This window comes from Anser brachyrhynchus (assembly GCF_964034855.1).
Source record: "Anser brachyrhynchus genome assembly, chromosome: 2".
Lineage (NCBI taxonomy): Eukaryota > Metazoa > Chordata > Aves > Anseriformes > Anatidae > Anser > Anser brachyrhynchus.
The window spans coordinates 63,680,406-63,701,354 of NC_137695.1; the positions used below are offsets into that span (position 1 = coordinate 63,680,406).

Here is a 20,949-nt window from a genome sequence, read left to right on the forward strand (position 1 = left end):
TTGCTTCAATTAGGACACCCACTAGAGGGAGTAGTGATAATGTTTTAAGGCTGAAGAAGCTGAACAAATAGTGCTAGTAGTATTTGGGTGGGTCTGGGGCACTGGCCCTGGGTTCCTGCCTCTCTTGAATGCCCTATTCCCCGCTAAGCGATGAGCCAAGTATTCCACAAGACGCGCCTCGCAGTGCTCTGGAAACACTCTGGATAAATAGTTTTGAAGAAAGGCTGGTGCTTCCTTTCTAACTTGCATAACAGCATTGTTGAAAGACTACTGAAGAGCATTTTAAATGATAAAATGAACCTCAGCAGCTTTTTTTTCTTCGTGGATAAAATTAATATGCAATCATATTGTCCTTCTGATCATCAGAAGCAATATTTTAAGCTGAACTTTGCATTTAAAATTATGTTGGCTGTTTTATTTATTTATTTTCTCCAGGAGTAAAAGAATTTGTAGTTGGGAGGAATAAAATATATTTAAGGAAAAATATTTATTTTCTTTTGAACTGAATTTTCTATCATACAGCTAGATGTTACTATGCTGTAGATAAAAGAAAAGCTGGGAAGCTTAAAAAGATTTTGTAGACTGATGAAGGGACATAGGTGTTACAATGCTCGAGTATTTATGATGGTTACCTGTGCATCCAGCCCTGTGTTAAAACTGATGGTCCATTGTGGGGTACCTACACTCGATTAGAAATGACCAAACAGGAGCTGTAACATCTAGGGCACTGAATAGGAAACACTTAGCAGAGGCAGTGCTGGTGGGACAGCATGTAAGTAGCTGTCACAATGCTTCTCTCTATTTTTTATTTTTTTTTTGTCAAAAGCCTCATTAGTGAACGTCTTTGAGAAAAGTTGTTTTTACATACCAAATTTTATTTCACTCCTCCACTTCCTTCCACTCCCTCCATCTTTTGGTAGTTGTGTGAAGTACGAACATTATGTACCCACATCAATTGGAGTATTTTCTGCTCTGTTTTTCTCTTTTTTATAATTCCTCCCCTCTGAAATATGATTTTATTTGTATATTGCTGAGCTTGAGTAATAGCGATAAATGATTTTGCAGGACAGATGTTTATACCTCTTTTGGCTTTTCTTCTACAGCTAGCAGACAGGGGGAACTGTAAGTAGTGATTTACTAATGTGGAACAATCTCTTTAACCTGTTTAAATCATTACTTTAGCATCTTGTCTTCTGATAGCCTTCAAAAGGAGATAGGCACTTCAAAGAGGCTGGTCATTTCAAAGCATGCACGAGAATATTATGTATAAACATGTAGCTGACTTTTTTTTTTTTTTTGAAAAAGATAGAAATGGTTATTTGTTTTAGTAGCTGGTTGATTTTCTTACACAGGAAATGATCAAATCTTCAAAAGCCTTCAGTTCAAACTTAAACGAGCTGCTAAAAGTTTGAATAGTTACCTCAGTTCTTCTTGTCCTTTCTCCTATTTCATCTGTCCCATTCTTCATTGCCATCTTCTAATTTAGTGCTTTGCAGAGAATCCTGTTTTGTAACCTGTTCAAAAGCCAAAATACTCCCTTTTTTTTTTTCCTACACTTTTGTAATGGATAAATATGGACTAGTCAGATGGCCTGCACAGCATTGCAGCGTCATATAAAAGCCCATATTGGGAGGGACCTCTGCAGATTGTGTGGCCCAAGCTTTTGTTGAAAGCAGGGCCTTAAATCACATTATCCAAGGCCCTATAAATTCTTGATACTTCCATCAATGGATATCCCATAGGACAACCTATTCAAAAAAAAAATTTTTTTCTAATGGTACAGTATTTTTCCTTGTCTGTGTTGACTTTCTTCTGAAGCCATTTGCACCCATTGCTCCTTTTCTGTCTCCTTGCCTCCTTGTGAAGGGAGTTCCCGCATCTCCACTGTAATTATGTTTTAGATACTGCAAAACTCTGGTGAGATCCCCTTTAGCCTTGACTTTTTTAGGCTAAAAAAAAAAATAATAAAAATCCAGTTCTTTTCATCTTTCTTCATCTGTAAAGTTCTCCAAACCTCTCTGCTTGCCCTCCGAGTGGGTCCTCTCCAGTTTTTTCAGTGTCTCCCTCAAACTGGGGAGACCAGAGGTAGACCCAGTATTACAGGTGTGGCCTAATGAGTGCTAAATGACTGGCATAATCACAGCCCCTGCTCTGCTGGCTTTGCTCTTGTGAGCACTTGCCAGCACTTAGGCATAGTTATAATTTGAAGACATGGGGGAAAAAAAAAATCACCGACAGGAATTGATTATGCACCTGGAACAGTCCTGGTAAGTGAAAACTGAATTTAAAAAAAGGATCTCATAACTGAACATATGCTTTTGCAACCAAATCTAAATTTTGACACAAAAAGTGAGGTGTTCTAGAATTAAATGGCATAATTGTGTTAAAACGGAAGTGTTACTTTTGGCACAGCTCTTAAAGGGGAACAAAAGAAATTGAATTTATATCACCAAGCCTGCTTTTGTCAGTAACTGTTCCCTTACTGTAAATTCAGTCTGGGTTGAAGGGCCTGTAATGTGTGTCAGCTCTGTATTTTGTCAGAATTACTGTATCTGTTTTTTGTGGGGGGAGTAAATCTGGTGTGTCCTCGTTACAGGCCTTGTCAAGCTGAATGAATGGTACATGTACCAAAAATATAGGCTGCTGTTAAAGTATGGCATCTTGAAATATCTACCATTTAAATTGCAGCTAGATAGCCTAGCTATTCTCAAATTTCTTTTAGTCTGGCTGATGCGTGTAGGCAGCAAGCAGGCTGTGGTATGGCCAGATGGCATCTGACTCCCTAGTTTGTTATCAGTAGAAGAAGACTGTAACTTTGTTAGATGAAAGAAACTGAAAGAGTTATTCTGTATTTGGAGCACTAAACCAAGATTAAATACAGTACAACCATGCCATAATTATTGAACTAATGGTGCAGTAAAATCTCTCTGAGATCTGTCTGTTGAGTCTTTGGTGTGGGAGAAGAGGGAGTTTCTAGTAGGTCAGAATTTTCATACTGAATGAAAATCACTAATATATAGTAATTGTTCTGCAGCCATCTGTGCATAAACTATATATTTTTTTAAATGAATTTATTTGCTGTGGAACTAGTCATGCACAAAAACACTCCCTGTCATCTATTTTCAGAACAAAACCATGAGACTTATCGAATGCTTAACACTGATGCTTTGTGCTTAAGCTAAAAATTCCTGTTGTTGCTTTCTTCTTTCCCAGCAGATTTATTTGCTGCTTTCCACTTCTCCTTCTGGAAGAAGGGTTAAAAGGATTTTGGTTTCTCTAAGAGGCTTGCTGTTTTAACAATATAGCTTATTAGTCATGGTCTCCTTGAAGTTCAAAATGCTTTTGAATAAGAATAGAGTTGAAGCTGGTATAAGATGAAAAACTCTTGCTAAACGTAAGCATTTTGGTGAGGAAAAAGTGCGGTCTGAATTACTGAATGTATTAGTGAATGTTCAAATAGTGTAGCAGCTTGCAAAATTTTCTTCATTCATCCTCACAGGCACAAAAGTGACCACTCTTTTATCCTCCCCCAGATTTTTCTCCAGCCCTTCCTAATTCTTCTTTGCATTGACTGGATCTTTGTGAAGACTTTTTAAAACCATCTTGCCTGAGCAGGAGACAGACCTGTGCCGCAGAGTCACTGTGGCATCTCTGCTTGGGGATGTGTACACGTTTGTCTTTCCCATAAAAATGCAGCATCTTTAACACTGCAATTTCTTTCTAGAAGGACCTCAGAGGCCTGCTTCTCATCTCATGCAAGATAATACATTTGAAATAAATCTTTTAAGGACACTGGTACCAATCTGTTATGCCATGGGACTCCAGTTTTGAGTTTATAGAATACAACAGTATTCTGCTAAATACTGACTGGCATTTATAATCTGTCTTAATTCAAGAATAAACCATTTTTAAAAACAGCAAAATGTCTCACAGACAGTAGTGAAATGCATAAGCTGCACTCTGTGTGGTAGTGATGCAGGGGTTGCATGTAGCACAGTCCTTCATGAGCAAAGTATCTATACAGCTAAGGCTTGATTATGCAAAAAGAAAGTCTCTGAGAGGGTGTGTTCACTTATAGACAGTAGTGGATATGGACTGCAGTATGTACTGTGTACAGCCACCTATCTTCCACACATGCTAGGCCTTTATTTCCTTTTGCCTACAACACTACTTTAAATAATGCTAACAAAGCGCAAAAGTGAAATTTCCCAGAGAGGCACTAAAAAATCTAAATTGTCAAATTGACAACATCTAGAATTCTTAGATTACTGTTGCTTCATACTGGAAGAAGAAACCCCAAAGTTAATCAGTAGAAGTTGAGCTTTGACAGTCATTCAGTGAGAATATGCTTAGTTCTGTACAGCCTCTTCAGTCAGAGAATCACATTCTCAATCAGTTCCCATGTGGGAAGAAAAAAGAAATAATATCACAGGCTCTGGAGCACTCCGGACCATTCCCGAAGCTGATTTAACTTCAGGAGGACTTTTCAAACTGTTTTTGGATGACCTTCCTCTGCCTAAACAGGCTGAACTGATTTGGTGAATGGTTGGATGAGCCAGTGGATATACAGTTGTATAGATCAGCTCAGACAATATTCAGTAACTTTCTGATCAACTGCCAAGCCCAAATCTCAGGCTTAAGACTCCAGATTTGTGTTGCTTTTGAATAACATTTCTTGTCTGACGTTTCGGCTCTAAGAAGATAATGATAAGAAAAGGTGTGCTGAAGGAGCACATTTCTCAAGCACTTATTCATGCTGCTTTTCAAGCAGTTTCAGGGTGACTTCTTTTGTTTCTGGTGGAGGACAAGGGCGATGGTCTGTGCTATAAGTCTTATACAGAACTGCAGCTTTCAGAAGAGGCTGGTGACTATCATTCCCTGAGCAACACTGGGAAAGGTATTGTTGCACAAGGAGAGAAGAAAGTAATCTTTAATCTCTCAGCCATGATACAAAGTTCACAAAGAAGAATGGATTTTCTACCAGAAAGACTTCAGTGATCATGCATTTATATTCTCAATTTCCTAATCTCAAGAGGTTAAGTAATTACAGTGTTATTTCTATGAGTAAAGAAAAAAACTCAATTAGATTTAAAACCAATGAGATGAGTATTAGGGGTACTACAGTTACTCTTTACCAGCTGATTCTCTTGCACTGAATAACAATATATAACACAGGGAAGGAATGCAGTTTTCTTCTTCTTAATTTACTGTCAATAGTTCAGTCCCAGCTGCTTAGTAGAAAAACATTTACCAGAGTAAAGGAAGTGCTTTACAAATTGGATGTATATATGACCAGGTCTAGATGTTTATTACTTTTTTGTTGGTGATGGGTGTTTGTCTTTTTTTTATTTTTCCTTCTATGGAGAGTAATAGAAAAACTGTATAAATAGCCATGTTTAAAGGGGAAAAGTTGCTGGGTTTTTATGTGTACAAAGAGAATTTTAATATGTGATTTTGCAGCCCACCTGTACTGTTTCGTGCTCCAAGACTTGATGTCTCCATGTAATTTCAAAAGCCGAACACAAACACTTATCTTTTTCCTAACACAAAGTTTATGCATGTGCAACTTAAATGGTTTTGGTGGTTACTCTTGACACACATGGGTGTGAATCAGGGGATGGTTAATATAATTGTTTTTGCGCAGGGGTTTCTGTGTGCTAATAGTATAAATATTTGTATGCAAATAGAGAGGAGCAAGCAGAAACAGACTGTCTGGCTTTTAGCATTGCACTTGGAAAGGGGTTTGTCCATAGCACCAGCATGTCTGGCTCTGGCTTACTGCTTGTGAATACTTGGGATACAATTAGGACTGATAGCATAAGCACAATTGAATTTTTCTGCACAGCACTGCCCCCGGCTCATACGTTTAGTTTATGATTGATAACTTGGCTGCAAAAACAAATTCAGTTATCTAGGAGGAGTTTGCTGGCTGTACTTGTGGCTGGATCAGCATATTCCAAATGTGGAGGGTTCATAGTTTATCATTCTGTTAGGACTGCACTGGTTCATCGCTGGAGTGGAGATAGCTCAATCCTGCAAGGTTGTTAATGAGCTTGGACTGAGAAAGGGTGGAAGTGAAGATTTCTGGGTTTCCGTAGTTTTAGATGCTAAGTAAAGAGGAATTCTGAAGTCCGTCCAGAAGACAAAATGGCTCACCAGAGACTAAATAACCTACCTACAGTAAAACTGGGGTATTGCCATATACTCGTTGGAAACATAAAAATCTTGTCTTTATTCACTGAATTCATCCATTGTTGTCATCTTACCTGAATAGTGTCATGGATAAGAGAATTAGCTATTAAAAGAGGGAAAGGAAAGGAAAGGAAAAGATTACAACACTACCTCTCGTGTTTTCTGTTGCACCCATTTGAGGAGGAGGGAAAGATGTTAACAGTTAAGTAGATCAGTGGATGGTATATTCTAATATGGACCTTTGGCAATTAAAGGAGTGAGATATCTCCTTTCAGAGAAGGTGAAGACATGCCACAGATTTACTGCCCTCTCCTCTCTGAGCTGAAGTTGGGGTTCCCATTACATGTCTTTTAAATGCCATAGTGAAGAGCTGCTGTCTCCTGCTGCATGGAATCACAGCTGTTTGGTCCCTTAGTAGAAGATTGGATGTGGATCAGAGAAGGATTAAGACCTGCTGGACATGGAAATAGACTTCCTAGTGTGAGAGCCATCAACTATCTCAAGGCTTTGTAGCTGCTGACATCTGAGATTTGTATTAGGAAGGAGTAAACGGTATTGTGACAGGGGCTTTCAAAGGTTTTGACGGGTTGGATAGCACCCAACCCCACCTGAACACTTAGCTCAACTTGGACATCAAGCTGTGGGAGAAGCCCTCTCCAGAGCATGGCATAAACCTGCTGTCAGCTTAGCCAATTCCTCGTTAATAGAGCAGATCAGGAAAACTTGCTCTAAGGAGGGGCTAAAACTTCCTCTATATTATCAAGTCTTACTGAAAGAAATAAGGTAAAGTCTATTTTATAAAATATTGATAAAATTCATGCAGATGACTTTTTACCCTGTATTCAACAGCACGATGAACATGCTTTTTGGAGACATTAATTAACTGAAAGAGCCCTTTAGTTAAAGCTGCGGCAGAGTCTATACTAATACATCTGAAACTGATGGTCATGTCTTCTAAAATAAATATCACATCTCTCCCAGGAGCTGAATGAGTAGTTCAGATACTGATTATGCAGGCAAGAGAACAGTTACCAGTACATGGTGCCAGGGATTATTCCTGGGTACTGTAAATGGATTGTGGTACTGTTAAACACTTAGGGAGGTCTATGACAGTTATTTATCGCAAGTAATGCTCTCCCAAAATTCCTGAGCAGGGCCCAGAAATCAGCGTGGGCCAGGGGCCACTCTCAGTAGGCAGTCTGGTATGGGCTATGTTGCTTTGGAGGGTAGGAGAGGGCAGGAGTACAAATGCAGACTGCTGTGTGTTAGTTGACTTTGTTGCCAGGGGGTGCTCCAGTGCACATTTGATGTCATAATATTCAGAAAGAGCTGACATTCTGCCAGTTTTCCTTGCACAACGCCACAGTCTTCATTGGATTTTGCTGACTTGGAAGAGGCAAGTGTCTCTTATGAGAAGATGTTGGAGCAATGAAAAGTGTATTCACATTTATCTCAGAGAATATTTTAATTATTGCTATCATTAAGCAACACAAATAAGCCATAATATATTTTCTCATTAAATTATTATTCATTAAGGTTCTCCTGTTAAACTTATGAAATACTTCAATAAATGCTATTTCTAACCACAAAACTCTCCATTTCTTATTTCTTTGCACTTTACTGGAGTCTGTAGGGAATTGATTCCTCCCATTGAGAAATTTATAATTAAAATGCTGTATTGTGTCTTCAAAAATATTGCAGTAATTGGGTTAATTGCCGTTTATCAGAGAATAGTTTTGCTACCAGAGATTTGCAGGGATTTGTTGTCCCATTCACTGACAGCTGGTTTGACAGCGTGAAGCATTAGCATTTCTCTGCATGAACAATGTTGATTTTTTATTTTTATGCTTTAATTTCCCTTTATAGAGATTATGCCTGTGATTCGACACACAAAAATTCTGAAGGAAAGTGAAGTCTTTAACTGCTTTTGCCATTTGGTGTTTCTGCAGAAAAGAGATGTAAATCATGTGCTCTTCTAGTATCCTTGTAACCGTACCATATACTTGCTTTCTTTTAGCTGATGAATGAAAAACAGGAGGAAAGACTTGTTGAAAGAAGAATTTTAAATGTTCAGAAGTTCTGATCAGCTTAAGTATTTTTAAATTCTGTAGTGGTAAAAGTTTATGTATGTTTTGCTGAACTTTCAATAGCCCAACTGCCTGTAATATATCAGCATTTTGTATTTGGAAATCAATGTAACGGAGGCTATCTGTAGGAAACACTGGGTTTTAACTTCAATGCTGCATGGATTTCCTTCTGACTTTTGAGTGAATTCTTTGTTCTTCCTGAAATTTCCATATGCTTTATTTTCGTTGCATGTTTTTTATTGTTGTTGTTTTTTTTGTTTTGTTTTTCTTCTCTGGCACCTTATTTCTGCTCTGAAGGCACCTTATTATGTAATACAAGACACCTTGTATTTAGGAAGAATTTCTTCACCAGGAGGGTAGTCAGGCCTTGGAAGGGGCTGCCCAGAGAAGTGGTGGGGTCCCCACTCCTGGAGGTATTTAAGAGATAAGTGGACACAGCACTAAGGGTCATGGTAATGTTAGCGTTCATGAAGACACATAATCCACAAAGTGATTATATGAAGGTGCTTTATTAGGCGCCGGAAGTTAGGGGCATGCCTGCCCAAATCTAACTTCGTCTGATTTGTTTTCTTAGTTCTCTTTTATCTCCTAAGATACTACATATGCATTAGGTTTCACAACTCATCTATGCATATTCATTTCCTAGCTCCACCTAGCCTCGCTTCGTATGCTAATTATCTTATCAGTCCTTCTGCGCTTGCGTATCACTCTCTGGTGGTCGTCCGGGTGGTCGTTGGGATGAAGTAAGATGTCTTCATCAGAGTTGAACTTTTTAACCTTTCCTTTTCACGCATGCTCTCTGAGCCCTTGGTCTCAGTCCAAACCGCAAGGTTGGTTTGACCCAGTTCCCAGAGTCCAAGAAGCCCCAGTTATCTAGATGTCTTGCAAATTGAGCATTCTTTTAATCCTCCTTACTCCTCATCATGAATTGGTGCATTCTCATGTTACCCTTGCACATATATTTTGTATCTTCCAAGCGCAGCCTCGGAACAGTACATCGCAAATGTAACATACTAAACAATATTGTATTATTTCTTCTTCTATTACTAACATTTCCCCCCTTTGAAAGCATTTCACTCCTTTCGAGGAGGGCAAATGCTTTCACTAACTAACTAAAATATTTTACACTCAGTGCTCACCAATAATATAATCACGGAAAATTACATCATTAAGAATCAAGGAAATTACAAAGATTAGGATTATCACAATATTTCATAAGTCCACCACTTCTGCTTTATGTTACGTTCACCCTTCTGGTTGGGTTCACTTGATCTGAAACTGATCTTGTCTATTCGGTTTTCATTCCATTTCACCTCCTGGGTTCCTCAGATTCTTTCTCTGAAATCCAAAGTTGTTAGATGCCGGTGGAGGATATTGAGGATGTGGTTCCATTTACCGAGCAATAGTTTGCATCACTGTCCGGTTCCAGGTTGTCTTCCTTAGAATCAGACTTTTCAGCATTATAAATGTTAACCAAATTAGTACCCCTACAATCACCAATATAATTATTGTCTCCAGTAAGGACTTAACCCAATTACTAATATTCCATCCACTAAAAATTTTATCCAACCAGCTTGTTGTCATATCTTTCTCTTCCTGTTCTGCATCTTGTTCCACTCGAGCCAGTTGTTCTATGTCATGTTCTACATCAATAGTCACATTTGGAATGTGGATGCAGCAATGATCAATACGATCTTTTAGAAATCCACATACTCCATGTTCCTTTAATAACAGTGTATCTAATGCCAATCGATTTTGTAGCACCATTTTAGTTGTAGATTGTAGTTGGATATTAAGGTCTCTAAAGCCTTCTTTTGTGGCTCTCGCAAGCCTACTCATTTGTCCTATAAGTTTATAAATCATTTCCCTATTTCGATAAGTAGCTACCTGTGCAAATAGAGATTCTAACGCCCAACTGAATTTTACTCCATCCGAGGGTTCATGCCATGTATCTTCATCTTCCCCTTCTTCTAAACTTCTTTTTGCCCTACTAATTTGTAGGGTTTCCAACTTTCCCTTAAAAGGAGACTTTTTCCATATTGGACGCAGTGTGGAGAGGGAGTCCTAGAGTTATTTCTTTTACTTCCCCATCTATCGGTGGGTGTGTAGTCCAAGTTCCATTACTGGCTGCCCATACAAATTGTCCTGGACTTTGTATGGTACTATAGCTACAATCCACTGCGACTTGACTAGCCTGGCTATTTCTTTCCGAATTGTACTTAATTCCTCGGCAAGCACATCCTGCCCTAAGAGCTATCAATACCGGAAGTAAGTGCTCGATATCTTCATTATTACTGTCGCAAGTATATTTCTTCTCACAAGTCCACCAAGCTACCTTTGTTGACTCTTGTCTACCACTACTATCAACCCGGCTTACTGTATAAAACTGATCAGTTCCATTCTGCTTCCCCTGCCATTTAATACACCATGATGTATTCCCTCCATACTGGAATTTCTGCAATAAACTTACTGTCCAATCACTATCCCACCCTTTCATTCCTTTTGGCTCATTTTTCTCTTGACATTCCCAAACAATCTTTTCTCTAACTCCTTCTACTACACGTAGTTCGTCGTAATAACACTGTCCCACATTCTTAAATCTGCCTATCGTTATGAAATGATAGTTCTTCTTTTCACATTCAGACCTCGATGTTAGGGGGCTCAGTTTCCTATAGTATTGTGTACCATTTATCCTCTCTAAAACTTTCACTTCTTTACATTGAATTGTTTCATTTCCTTTTACTTGGGGCAGTGGGGAGGTTATTATACCCCACTCAAGCGGGTCCCCTGTTGCTTTTGGGATGGGCAAACAAGCAGTAATTCTATCAGTTCCTTTCATTATGGCAAAATCTTTAATCAATCCTACCAGTAAATTCTCTGATGGTTGCCTGTGTGGGATCTGTACCACTTGTGTCCATGGTACCTGTCCCTCTCTTTTTCTTCTAGATCCTTTTCCGTGGGCTACCAATATTCCTTTATCCAATTTCGGATATACCAATATTTCTCTTATCCCGTAATCTGTGCTATTTTCATGTGTTACCACGCACCGGTAATTTCCTTTGTTGACTTTAGTAACACTAAAGGTGTTCAGGTGGTAGCTCCTCTCAGCTGTTGGCCCAATTCTATGGTTTTACTTACGTATGCCTTCCCCTTCCATCCAGCCTTCAATCCTGTATTGTCCCTGGTTGTGTCTACGTATATTTCCTGGCTCTGTCCGGAGTCATTTATTTTTCCCCAGACCACCTGTAGAGAGCTAATTGTTATTGGTTTATCGTTGTGCATTCCACATTCCAAAGTAACATTTTCTCCTCTGAATATTTCCTCTTTCTTATATTTTTCTGGTATTTCTAGGAACTCAATTACAAGGTATTTACACAAAACAATTACTGTTATCGTTACTGTTGTTAAGAACCCCAACATTGTATGGTTATATGCGCCTCATCTGTAGTTTTGTATCTCCGATTGCTCGCACTGACCAAAATTCGGGAACCTTTTTCACCCGAGTATAATGAATCCAAGCATCCACCCCTTCTACCTTTAAAAGTAGTCAATAATACTTGATAAGGTCCAGCCCACCGTTCTCTCAGGGGTTCTTCATTCCGGTTTTTAATGTACACTTGGTCACCTGGCTGAATGTCGTGGACAGGATTTTCCAGTGCCAACGGTCGGTTCCACACCAGAACACTTTGAAGTTGAGCTAAAGTTTTACCAAGAGACAATATATAATTATAAACATCCTGGCTCCCTGTTATATGCATATTAGGATTTGGTTCTGGGGATTCATAAGGCTTTCCATACGTAATCTCATACGGGCTTACTGACATTCCACTCCTTGGCTTTATCCTTATTCTCAGTAAAGCTATAGGGAAAGCTTGTGGCCATTGTATTTTGGCTTCCTGGCAGATTTTACTGATCTGTCCCTTTAGAGTTTGGTTCATCCTTTCTACCTGTCCACTAGATTGGGGTCTCCATGCAGTATGTAAATTCCAAGAAATTCCTAATAGCTGACTTACGTCTTTAACCACAGATGAAACAAAGTGCGGCCCCCTATCCGAGGATATTCCTAATGGTACCCCAAACCTCGGAATGATTTCCCGCAGTAACCATTTTACTGTCTCTTTAGCTTGATTGGTGCGACAGGGAAGGGCTTTTGGCCATCTGAAAAAGGTGTCAACCCCTACTAACAAATACCTACATCCCCTAGTCCTAGGTAATTCTACAAAATCAACTTGCCAGTAATCTCCTGGTTCTATTCCTACTCTAACTCTTCCCATTTCAGCATGTTTTCTTGCTACTGGATTATTTTTCAGACAAATCTCACACTTTGACATTACTGATTTTGCCATTGTTAACATATGTGTAGAGATAATGCTACGTTTTAAAATGTTACCATTGCCTCTGCACCCCAGTGACACTCATTATGTCTTGTCTGAAGTATTTCTCGCATCACCAAGGGGGGTATTACTACCTGGCCCATAGCAGTTACATACTGTCCATCAGAGTTCTTTCGGGCCTTTAGGAGATGTGCTAATTTCTCATCCTCTGGTGAATATCTTGGTTCCTTGGGAAGATTAAGACAAGTGGGGCCTACCTTGAGTGGTACCAAAGCCATTACATTCCACACCTCCCGAGCAATTTGTCGAGCTGCTCGATCTGCCAGCCGATTCCCTTCTGATATTTTCAAGGTTCCTCCTTGATGAGCTTTACAGTGCATAATAGCCACTTGTTTTGGTTTTTGCACCGCATTTATCAAATTTAACACCTCCTCTTGATATCTTATATTGGCTCCTTGTGAGGACAACAGCCCTCTTTCTTTCCATAATGCTCCATGAACATGGACTACTCCAAAAGCATACTTTGAATCTGTCCAAATATTTACCATCTTTCCTTTACTCAGTTCCAGTGCTCGAGGTAGGGCTATCAGTTCCGCTCGCTGTGCTGATGTTCCAGGTGGTAAAGGTTTTGCTTCGATCACTGTCTTCAGGGTTGTTACTGCATACCCTGCATATCGTGTTCCATTCTCCACAAAACTACTACCATCAGTAAAAAGTTCCCAGTCATACCTTTCAAGGGGTACATCCTTCAAATCCTCGCGGCTGGCATGGGTATGTTCGATTATTTCCGCACAATTGTGTTCCGACGGTCCTTCTTCTGGAACAGTTCCTAGAAATACTGCTGAATTTAACAGGTTAGTTGTTTTCAAGGTTACGTCATCTTGTTCAGTTAGTATTGCCTGATATTTCATCATTCGGCTGGGTGATAACCAGTGGCCCCCCTTTTGTTCTAAAACAGTTGTTACCATATGTGGTACAAAAACTTCAATATGTTTTCCCATTTGAAGGCAAATAATTTTCTACTATCTTTATCAAGAGGTATGCAAAAGAAGGCATCCTTTAAATCTATCACAGTAAACCATTTATATATCTCTCTCACAGATGTTAACAATGTGTAAGGATTAGCCACTACCGGGTGAATGTCCTTTGTTATTTCATTTATTGCTCTAAGATCTTGTACCAATCTATACTCACCATTCGGCTTCCTTACTGGAAAAATTGGAGTATTGTATTCCAATTTACATTCTTCCAGAATCTGATGTTTGAGAAATTTGTCAATAATTTTCACTGTCCCCTGCCTAGCTTCTATCTTAAGTGGATATTGTTTGATTCGAACAGGTTTGGCTCCTTCCTTTAATTCCACCTTTACCGGTTGTGCCAGTTTCGACTTCCCTGGTATATCTGTTTCCCATACTGTTGGTATAACTGCATTTTCTACTTCTCTTGGAATATTAACAAAGGGTTTATCTTTGATCATTAGGATTTGTCCTACTTTGGACTCAGGTACCTTCATTATTAATTCTCCATCCTCAAAGGTTATTGTTGCATCTAATTTAGCTAATAGATCCCGTCCCAAGAGTGGAATCGGGCATTCTGGTACATACAAAAATTCATGGGTTAGTTCCTTACCCCCAAAACGCAAATCAAGGGGTTGTAAGAATGGCCGTTCCTCCTCCTTCCCTGTGGCTCCAATTATTGTAGTTGTCTTAGTTCCCAATCGTCCTTTTAAACTATTTAACACTGAATATGTTGCTCCTATTACAGTTACAGACTAATTAACACAGAGAAAGAAGCTCCTGTAACCAACAAAAACAAAAAATTCAAGCCTCTCTCTTCGTTTCCTGGCTTTATTTCAACTAGTGGACCTGCTAGGGTAGATGCCCCAGGTCCCCGTCATTTCTGACTGTTGTAAGTTTATCCTGCAGCCTAAGACAAATTCTTTCTGATATCAGGGGCCGATTGCCCTAGAAAGAGGCTAGCCAATTGCCTCTGTTTGTTTTCTGAAGCCAGGTCCAAATTTTCTGTCTTTTTTTTTTTTTTTCATTGCATTTCAAAGTTGGTCCAAAAATTCAAAAACTCCATAGGGTTTTCTTTTGGACCTTGTTGGAACAGATTCTCAATTCCCAATTTAACCAGATTTTGGTATTTACATAATTTCCGGGGTGGTAAGGGTCTCGGGGGGGGGGGGGGGGGGGGTCGGTCAGGGGAATGCAATGGTTGAAAGTTCCCTGAGCGGTCCCATTGGCAATCTGAGCTCACACAGGAACTCAGGTTGTTTCAAGAGTTAGCTGCTTCTCTGTTTCCATGACAACTCTCCCGGACCCATCATGGTCCCTCTGCCCCAGAGGGCTCACACCGCGATTTTGAGATCTCAGCCTCGGGTTGAGGCAGAACTATTAACATTCCTACATCCTCTTTCCCTGCTCATTCAACTTCAAACAGCTCTGTTAAATACTACATGCCACACAGCCTTTAACACCTTCAACAACCCTTTTAACACTTCCTTTATCTTCCGCCAGCCTGTACTTTTCTAATGCCAACACCAAAGGCTCAGTCAGGGGCCAACTTAATTCCATACCTTTTCCCTCCAAGATGCTGAAACAACATATCAGTATACAACATTTCATCCTATTTTCCTTCTCTCCTCAAAAACAACATTAATTGCAAGACACTGTTATAGTCGATTGATCCATAAAGCGGCCATTTAGTTTATATAGTGGCCACAATTGATTGCAATACTTAGTGGAAATCCTCTCGCTTTCCGCGCCCCCCCCCACTCCCCCTTCCGACAATATCCTTGCAATGTGCCAATATACACCCAAGGAGGCTTTCTTTGAAACGTCTTTGTTTTGGATATTACCCATTTCCTTGATTTCCCATTCCCTTTTATTTATTTATATTAATTACTGTCCCTTGTTTCAATTTCCACGCAAACCTTTTTATTGCAGGTTTTTACTATGTTTTCCTAGTCTTCTCAAATGTCCCAATTCTCTGGGATTAAACTCCACATACAAACTTCACTATTTCAGATTATTAATGAGCCCCGTTCCAATCGTAAATCCACAGGACTTCCGGAAAAACACCTGAAGCACTCAGCCTTCCGTCTTCTAGACAAACAATACCACCTTTTCCACAAAATTTACATTTCAACAAGGCCGAATTTCAAGCCGAATGCTAATTTTTCTCATGCACTTTGTTAGTAAGCCTACACAAAACAAGGAATCACTCCTGTGTATCCATCAAGACGGGGGTTTAAAAGGTATTGAGGCCTAAATAAATTCGCTCTCCCCCTTCTTACCAAGTTCCCAGGGCTCAGGCCCGAACCACCAAAGAAGTGGCTCTCCGTTCTACCGCTTTGATAATCAGTCAGCCCCCTTCCCCCGATACTTGGGAAACCGACCAAACACCACCGCAAATATACCGAAACTTTTAAACTGTTACTTAGATAATGCTCCCACCTTCCTCCTTGTCACACTCAAAACATTTAAGAACGAAATAGGATTGCAAGATGCACCGCCGGGCCCGTGTATTGGGCACCACCAATCAACATTTGGATAAAGCAGCACTTCTTTTCGGTCTGTCATGCACTTTGTTCATCTCCGGCCGCTCCCCTCGCGGAGAATACGGAACCGCGGATCAGAACTCCGCACTCGCTTCGCAGCGATGCTGCGTCTCACTCACAACACAATCACGCAATCACACAGAGAGGCCCCTTGCACTCTCGCTCACAAAATAACATTAATTGTAAGATAGTATTGTACTGTAAGGTTCCGTTTTCTGGCCAACTTTCTTGATCTTCTAGTTCATACTGTGGCCACCAAACATTACAGTAATCAACCAGTTTACCCTTTCGTAACTCCTGCCCGAAACACCCCTCCTTCCAGTGTGCTAGTAAACAGCCCAAAGGGGAGGATCGCGGTACCGAAGCATTACCGCCCAGAATACTTTTAAGTTTTTCCATTATCAGCTATAGCTTTTACCGAACCGAACCAGATGCTGAGCCTGCAGCAAAACCAGACCACTGATGCCGAACCTGCAGCGCTTTCGCGACTGTCTGACGGACGGCGCCTAGGCTTACCACGGGAATTCCCTAGCCCAACCGTGCGTGGCTTTCGCCGCGTCTGACCGGCAGGCTCCCAGACCAGATCGGTACCGATTACCAGAAAGCACCTTTTTCTTACCCTTTCAGAGGTACGTTGTGAGCAGCGGGGGTCGGTCGCGGCCGATGGCTCCCCGAGAAACTCCTCGGTGCCGGCTGGAGCGTGATCAGTTCGCGAGCCGCCTCAGCAGTGCCCGCAAGGTCCCACCTGGGTCGCCAAAATGTTAGCGTTCATGAAGACACATAATCCACAAAGTGATTATATGAAGGTGCTTTATTAGGCGCCGGAAGTTAGGGGCATGCCTGCCCAAATCTAACTTCGTCTGATTTGTTTTCTTAGTTCTCTTTTATCTCCTAAGATACTACATATGCATTAGGTTTCACAACTCATCTATGCATATTCATTTCCTAGCTCCACCTAGCCTCGCTTCGTATGCTAATTATCTTATCAGTCCTTCTGCGCTTGCGTATCACTCTCTGGTGGTCGTCCGGGTGGTCGTTGGGATGAAGTAAGATGTCTTCATCAGAGTTGAACTTTTTAACCTTTCCTTTTCACGCATGCTCTCTGAGCCCTTGGTCTCAGTCCAAACCGCAAGGTTGGTTTGACCCAGTTCCCAGAGTCCAAGAAGCCCCAGTTATCTAGATGTCTTGCAAATTGAGCATTCTTTTAATCCTCCTTACTCCTCATCATGAATTGGTGCATTCTCATGTTACCCTTGCACATATATTTTGTATCTTCCAAGCGCAGCCTCGGAACAGTACATCGCAAATGTAACATACTAAACAATATTGTATTATTTCTTCTTCTATTACTAACAGTTTGGTGATGAGACTCAGTAGGTCAGGTTAGTGGTTGGACTTGGTGATCTGGAAGGTCTTTTCTAATCCTATTGATTCTATGATTTGTGAGGATTAAATAGATTGTAGAGTGCCTTCACAATGAAAGTGTCGTGCAGATGGTTATTAATTGCCAGTTAAGGTGGTGATAACTTCTAGTATGCCTGGCTAGACTTGTATGCCTGACTGATGTTCTTTGACATAATGTATGATGTGAAAGCTATTCTACATATTTTCCATGTCTTCTTGTTTGTACAATTTGGAAGTTAGCTGAGAAGCAGAAAGGAACAATAATAATATCCAGGCAAGAAGGATATATGCACGGAATTAATAGATACTATGATCTTTTTAGGTAAGAAAATACTGCTTAGCAGAGCTGTTAACATTTTTTATAGCAAGACCATTTCTACCTACTGCTCGCTTTATTTTCAGAACACTGTATAAAATTCCTTTTTCATCTTTCCTTCTCATCCATAATCTCTGCTAAATCTCATGCCTCCTGCTGTTGGTTCTGGAACATAGAAAGAAAATCTCTGTCAAACCATGCCAAAGGTCTAGCTCAGACTGCTGAAAGGTTTCCATGCCAAAGATGATAAGCCAAGTAATTTCACTGTGTTTCCACAAATACCTTAGTCCATTCAGCATAGACCAAGTAGGCAGCTGGCTCCAGGCATCTCCCAGGCAGTGGGAGCAGCAAGCCTTGCAGCATCTGGATCATCTAGAACTAGTATCCTTCAATCAACTACTTCAGTGTTTTATGTTATTATACATGAAGTGGGTGATCAGTGCATATAAATGTGTACTCTGAGTAGCAAAACTGTAACAATAATTATTGCTTTCATAGATCTGTGATTTCTGTAATTGGTTATTTCATCTGAAATATAAGAAGCCCTAAACTGTAGAAAGTCTGTGCCTACTTGGGAGGCAGGCACTGGGAGAGGAGGAAGGATGTTGTAGCTGTTGAACTATATTCCTTCCTTCCATCCTACCCACTGCTACTGTAGCACATTAAGAAAAAAAAATAAAATTATATAGGAAAAAAATCTGATGGGTTTGGATGGATTTTTCACAACTGACAACAGAAATTTGGCAGTTGACAGCATGCAGGCATTTTTAATTGATCTCCAAGCACCAGGTGCACAGCCTCCAGTTGACAAGTTGAATGGTTGCCAAGAACTACAGCTGGAAGGTACCTGCAGTTACAGTGCTGCAAGTGCAGAACCAGATGGGGACATGTGCTTTTTGGAAGTGAGTGTCTCCAAGCCCACTCATCATATACAGCTAGCCACTACAGGCAGTTTCTGGGTGGTATCTCACTTTTTGGAAGTCAGCCTACTGCCAATTTCACTCTTTTCTTCTTGGCGTTGGTGTCTTGATTGCCTGTTGCCTGTCAAATTCAATCAGGAGATGAGTGAGACTCGCCCTTTTTAAGACTCAGGTTCTTGACAAAATGGGACACTTCTGAGAAAAAAAATGTCATCCATCCATATTTTGCTATCATTTGACTTTTCCAGAAAGCCCCAAGGCATCTCTGTTTATCACCTGCAAAATCCTAATTACAGGGCTTTTAATACTCGCTGACTATCCTAACAGTGTACACGTTCACCAAACGTTTAATTAGAATTGTTACGTGCAAATCCTTTGTTCATAAAAGAATCCTAATGATCCTTAGCCAATTGAAAAGAAAAACAAACAAAAACTATTGTGTATGGCAACGTAACTGAAGTCCCTTGTAGAAATGCAACAGAAAAGGTCCATGTAGGTTTTATTATGGTATATGAATTTTAGCATATAATATTGTTTTACCATCAAATTTTAACTTGAGAAACGGTTAATAAAATTCGGTTTTGTAGAGTGTTAATTCTGGATGCTGCCAAGCTTTGAAAGCAGTTATATGAAGTGCAAGTTTAGATTTTTCCATTCTACTCACCTCAAAACACATCCAAAAACGTTTTAGACCCCACAGTCAGTGTCTGTGCATTTTACTATCATTATTACCTTGCTTGTATTTGCTGTGTTAAAGTGCCTGACATGACTCTTGGACTTTTGGGGTTGGATGAGGAAACTCCTTGACTTTCATGAAATAACTTTGCGATGCTATTTCAACACAAAGTGATGCTATGCAGGGATTCAATAAGCAGATCCAGGCTGGTATTATTCAGCATTTTTGTGATTTGAACCAAGTGTGTCAGTTTACTTGCGCTTCTATTTCATTTTATATAGCTGTATCTTTTTAATTGTCATAGTGGTCTAGTACATTATGTAAAGTTGGCAGATGAAGACATTAATAACTGATAATCCATTATTCAGATTATGTTTAGGTTGGGGTTTAATTTTCAAACATGAAGGGTTTAATCCATTTTGGAAGAGAAATATGTCTATCTGTGAATATGTATGTATGTCTATGTGCATATGACTGTAAGTGTGGATACAGATACAGGTGTCTCAATACTTTGTCTTGATGTTAAGTCTTTTGTTCCTACTATGACAATGTGAAATACTTGTACACTTCTCTATGCCTAGTTAGTGTGGGTCCACCATCAATTTAGCTCCCGCTAACATGATGCCCCACAGAAATGTTCCATAGAGAGGTCTCTTCTAAGACAGTAAACCTACAAAGCAATGTCTCCCACTAACTCACAGATGCAAAAGGAGGAAACAAAAAGAAATCTACACCAGGTAGAGGCAGGGTTATCAAGGGCAGGCTGCTTTTCTCACGTACCTCTCATGGGGACCCCAACTTCCACTTGCAGCCCAGATGGGAAGACAGTAAAGTCCATGGATTCCTGCTGAACTTCTTGCTCACCCAGTGACAGCTCTCTCCTTTGGTTAGTGTTGGTTTTCCTTGGGATTCACAGCTTCCAAAACAGGCAGGTGTTTGGAAGGACTGGATTGTGAAGGAGGCTGAGATACAGACTTAGTGTTGAATTCAAAAAGGACTAGTTTGGGCCTAGTACTTTTTATTTTTCCATCTAGAAAGTAAGGCTGTATCCCTCTCTAGCTTTCGCTCTTTTTTGGTGCTTATTTTAAGGAGATTTATAAATTCTTACAAAATTATGTGCCCTTTTTTTTTTTAATTTTATTTTTATTTTTTATTTGAGGAACATGCAGCTGCCTCCCTGCATAAGTAGAGTTGTATGACTCAGAAGAAGTCCCTGAAGTCCCAGTTCAGGACTTTGCTGTTCCATGACTGCATTACATCTCACTGCCTTCACCTCCAGGGACCTTTCAAACACATGGCTAATGGCCCCAGAATCTTCCACACTTTCTACAGGGCAAGGTCCATGGCAAACCTTGGGATGAAAGGAAACATGCAACCTGTTACCTCCAATATCTTTTTGGAGGGGGGCTGTGCAGTCCTTGGCAGTTCCCTGCTGTAGTCCTGCAAGGTGCTAAGCAC

General features: G+C 40.2%; 2 protein-coding genes and 1 long non-coding RNA gene across 4 annotated transcripts in view; 2 read left to right on the forward strand and 1 right to left on the reverse strand.

Annotated features, from left to right (window-relative positions):
* Positions 1-20,949, forward strand: part of SEPTIN7 (septin 7) — a 594,594-nt gene that overhangs the window by 35,745 nt on the left and 537,900 nt on the right. The gene's annotated exons all lie outside the window — the stretch shown is intronic.
* Positions 1-20,949, forward strand: part of LOC308191039 — a 52,824-nt gene that overhangs the window by 5,632 nt on the left and 26,243 nt on the right. The gene's annotated exons all lie outside the window — the stretch shown is intronic.
* LOC308191030 (uncharacterized protein) lies at positions 8,770-14,408 on the reverse strand. The gene is made up of 2 exons (XM_080583006.1): positions 12,770-14,408; positions 8,770-11,976 (listed from the first exon to the last, which is right to left on the reverse strand). Exons 1-2 carry the CDS (start codon positions 13,612-13,614, stop codon positions 11,901-11,903), a joined length of 921 nt encoding a protein of 306 aa, XP_080439132.1. The 5' UTR covers positions 13,615-14,408; the 3' UTR covers positions 8,770-11,900.